The 4,362-nt window shown below is 35.4% G+C and overlaps 1 protein-coding gene across 3 annotated transcripts; it reads left to right on the top strand.

Moving 5' to 3' along the window:
• The first annotated feature begins 1,955 nt into the window (after positions 1-1,955).
• Positions 1,956-4,006, top strand: LOC127083847 (tropinone reductase homolog At5g06060). Of its 3 annotated transcripts, none has more exons than XR_007788560.1 (6): positions 1,956-2,289; positions 2,467-2,674; positions 2,760-2,976; positions 3,075-3,181; positions 3,305-3,550; positions 3,773-4,006. XR_007788560.1 is itself a non-coding variant. In XM_051024184.1 (5 exons), the coding sequence occupies exons 1-5, from the start codon at positions 2,201-2,203 to the stop codon at positions 3,497-3,499; spliced, it is 816 nt and encodes a 271-aa protein (XP_050880141.1). In that variant the 5' UTR covers positions 1,956-2,200; the 3' UTR covers positions 3,500-3,703. The 3 variants fall into 3 exon arrangements, 1 of the variants encoding a protein (XP_050880141.1); XR_007788561.1 differs by having other exon boundaries at positions 3,665-4,006; XM_051024184.1 differs by lacking the exon at positions 3,773-4,006 and having other exon boundaries at positions 3,305-3,703.
• The last annotated feature ends 356 nt before the right edge of the window (positions 4,007-4,362 follow it).

Raw genomic sequence — 4,362 nt, 5'->3', positions numbered from 1 at the left:
TGAGGGACTTAACGTTGCCTCAAATAGGGTCCAACCTAATGTCTCTCTCAGGGGACGCAACCAAAGTATAACCCGAGAAACTTAAATTAAAATCTTGTCTGAGGGTTTGATCAAAGTCTTGACCGATGAGCTTAATGTCTCGTTCAAGGGACTTAGAGTCTTATCAAACAAGTTCAACATATAACCTCTCCTGAGAGACTCAGGGTCTCGTTAGAAGGATGACCCCAACGCTCTGTCATTTAAATCACTTCACTCTGTATCAAAACACTTGTGCTTGAGGGACTGGATATTGATATATTTGTAAAAGATCTATTAAGGGCGGAAGGATAACAACAACCCATGAGAGGTGACTCCCATCTTCCGCCCGCAATTAGGGACTAGCTCGCCCTAAGTATACCCTACTCACCTATTCAAGAGAAATATGAGAAGAGACGTTCCTCGGTAAGGGGAAGTCAGGGCCAACAGACTAATCCATGTCTCCCTAGGAAATAATGATTCAACGGTCCACCACCTCGGAAAGCTTAACTCAAGGCTCAGAGCCTCTATAAATATCTCATCTCAAACACCGATGGGGACATATTATAATACACGAGAAATACATCTTAAAGCTATATAGCTTATCATCTCACGTGAGCTTGCTCTTTCATCATCGTAAACACCATCAAATAGAACCTCTCGCTGCCACGGGCAAACCCTTATCGACAAGATAATTACTAAGGCCTCTGGCCACCCCTACCAGCATAGAGGTGCCACACATTCAATACTTTTTTACTAGTACAATTAGTAACTTACATCTAGCTTTCACATTTTTAGTTAAGTGATACTGATACAGTAGAGTTTATAATGCAGGAAATGTTTTTGTCAAAAATAATTCATCAGTGAAGTATCGCGATCATTTACAATCACATATGGCATATTATTTGTATCCTTCAACAAATTGTGACACATTTCTAGAGTTCTAGTAACATTATATTCCTTTTCACATTCCATAAAAACAAATGCAATTGAATATGCCATCTCTATAGAAGTAACACCAACAAATTCAAGCAAATGTAGCTTGTATTTGTTGATGTTATATGTTGAATCCATTACAAATACAATGGAGAATGTGTTAAACAACTTGATGGATTCTACATGCGCATAAAAAGATATCTTGAACAAATTTTTCATCACGACACACTCTATACCTATAAATGTAATGTTGTTCATCCAAAAAAATTCAACAAATATTACATTTCAGTTCTTGGACCCCTTATTTCCTTGTCATTTTTGTGCCGAGTATTAAAAAGTTGCTTATTATTTGTTAAATTACCAGGTGTCTTTCTTTGCAAAATTGTTAGTATGCTTTTAGGTAAAATCATGTTCATTGTCATTTCAACAATAATTTCCTTCTCTTCACCATCTAAAAGATCGATAAACGAATGACCTGTTAACTTGTGATCCAACTCATGATTGCGTACACCGCACAACATATTAAATGTCCATATATTTTTCGCTAAATATTACCCACAAAATCTGAAACGACATCCACACTTTCTCGATCCAAGGTCACCATGTTTCATCTTTCTATTTGTTTATTTATACTCACAACCTCTTTAACAACTCATCACAACATAAGTGTGTCTTCTATTAAAACTAGAATCAAACCTTTTGATAGCTACCCCAAAACTCAACTTAACATTTTCTACACATCACCATTTAAGCATTTGAACACATAACATAAACATCTATTTAATGATAAAAGATTTCTCAACATCAACTTAAATAATATCAGGTTTATGAACATTTTGGTTCACCAATCTCTGTCACGTTAGCACTTAGACTAATAACATAGAAATCAACATTACTAAAACATAAAAATCATAATATGAATAAAGGAAAGAGATATAAATACATTAAATGTAATTTAGAACAATGATATGTTAAAAATGTAAGTCTTTTTTTGTGAGCATTTAAACAAATGTGAAATATAGATGTTAAATGATATTTGAAAAAACTTCTAGACAAAGAAAGGTTGAGAAATAGACTTATTCAGAAAATTTCCTACAAAAGAAAAAATAAAAAAGTAGTTAGACCCAAATTTCGCTACTCGAGTGGCCAGAGTGAGATTGAAACATAAACGGCGACGTTTGATATCTGATAAACTAGCACTACACACGGCCACGTCACCCTCCTCTCTCGACCAGGATACAGAAAAACAATGGCGAAGCCAGAGATCACTAGCAGAGGCTCAAGGTGGTCCCTCGCCGGATTCACAGCTCTAGTCACCGGTGGAACGCGTGGAATCGGGTTCGCTTTATTTTCTTTTCAATTTCCCCCTCATTTTACTTTTTTTCGCTCTCATTTTGTACACACTTTTCTGCTTAATTGAGTTTCATGAAAATGGGATTTACTTAAAAAAAAACTTAAATTTACAAATTTTCTAGCTGTTGAATTTTCTGGGGTTTGATTTTTTTTACCGTTCAGGCATGCTGTAGTGGAGGAACTAGCCGAGTTTGGTGCCACAGTGTATACTTGTTCTAGGAATGAAGAAGAGCTTAATAAATGCTTAAATGAATGGAAAAGTAAGGGTTTTTCGGTTAATGGATCGGTATGTGACGCGTCTTCTTCTTCTCAAAGAGACGAGCTTATTCGACAAGTGGCTTCTTCCTTCAACGGCAAGCTCAACATACTTGTAGGTTATTTCTTCTCCATCTGAACCAAATACAAATATTCGATTTGTTGAAAATAATCTTATTATCATAATCTTGTGAGCTTAGGTAAACAATGTTGGAACGAATGTGAGGAAGCCGACAATTGAGTATACAACCGAAGATTATTCGAAAGTGATGGCTACTAACTTGGATTCTGTGTACCATCTATGCCAAGTGGCGTATCCTCTTCTCAAAGAATCTGGAAATGGAAGCATTGTGTTTATTTCCTCGGTTGCATCTCTCACGAGTGTAGGTTCTGGAACCATCTATGCAGCGAGTAAAGGTAACTCTATGTATAATCGTTTGCTCAAATATGACGGGCGTAAACCAGTTTGAAAGGAATTTCTTTACTCATGCGATTCACCGTGATGTTTTCTTCAGCTGCAATCAATCAGCTGACAAAAAGTCTTGCTTGTGAATGGGCAAAAGATAATATAAGGAGCAACTGTGTTGCGCCGTGGTATACAAAAACACCACTTGTGGAACATGTAATGCTCTTTCGCACTTTGAATTATTCATTCGGAGGCCTTGCCATATCTTTTGTATAAAGATTGGTTAATTCATATGGAGTGTTTATAACTTATGTTGCTGATTGTTTACCTTTGTTACAGTTAATTGCTAACGAAGAGTTTGTGAATGAAGTGCTATCTCGAACACCGATAAAGCGGATAGCAGAAACACATGAAGTGTCTTCCTTGGTGACTTTCCTTTGTCTGCCTGCTGCTTCCTACATCACTGGACAGATTGTTTCTGTTGATGGAGGATTTACTGTGAATGGATTTCAACCCAGCATGAGGATTACCTAAAGCAAGAATGTCGTTTTTTATTTTCAGCATTGTTTCCACAACATAATAATGGTATTCATCAAATTCTGGCTAGAATGCATGGCTTTTAGTTTTGTCATTTATCATTTATCATTTTGTTTTCTGAATGGTATTCTTGATTATGTTCATCTACCATGATTCATCTAGAAATGAATAAATGGAAAGGAATGCACCATGTCATGAAAATTGCCTGTTCTCATAATGTTCCATTCTTATTGGATCAAGCCTAAACCTTTGTTTAAAATCTTCGCACAGAACAAAGGAATGAATTGGGTAAAGTTAATGAAAGGGGATGAAGATTAACAACTCAGTTTTAGAATCATCTTCAGTGGTAAATGTTTCAAATGTATTTTTCACTAGAATCATCTTGCCTGCATGTTTCTCGCAGAAACTGAATATACTGTTGAACATATTCTAGTTCTTCATATTTCTCTTGATGTTGTATTGAAGCATTAATGAAACTCCGGAGTTATTTCAAGAATTTCATCATTTTTATTTCCTGTATTAGAAAAATGAGGTTTGCACAATTTCATCATGGAATACTTCTGCTAAACAACTATCCATCAAATCAACAACTTTTGTCATTGGATTAAGATGTTGACAATTTCCAGTTATGTGTCTCTGCTTCTCAACACTATTATTATTAGATGTAGAATCAACATCATCATGATCTACAATCATAAAATGACCAAACATTCTTTGAACACAATAAATATCATGAATAGTCTTCATTGAGTAATCATTGTTAGGAATCAAAAGATCTTAAGATCAGTTTCATCTTATTGAAAACCAATTCTTTTCTTTGAAGGTAAACTAAGTGAAGAAACATCTTCAAACCACAAATC

This window comes from Lathyrus oleraceus, chromosome 5 (genome assembly GCF_024323335.1).
Source record: "Lathyrus oleraceus cultivar Zhongwan6 chromosome 5, CAAS_Psat_ZW6_1.0, whole genome shotgun sequence".
Lineage (NCBI taxonomy): Eukaryota > Viridiplantae > Streptophyta > Magnoliopsida > Fabales > Fabaceae > Lathyrus > Lathyrus oleraceus.
This window is presented reverse-complemented; position numbering and strand designations above follow the sequence as displayed.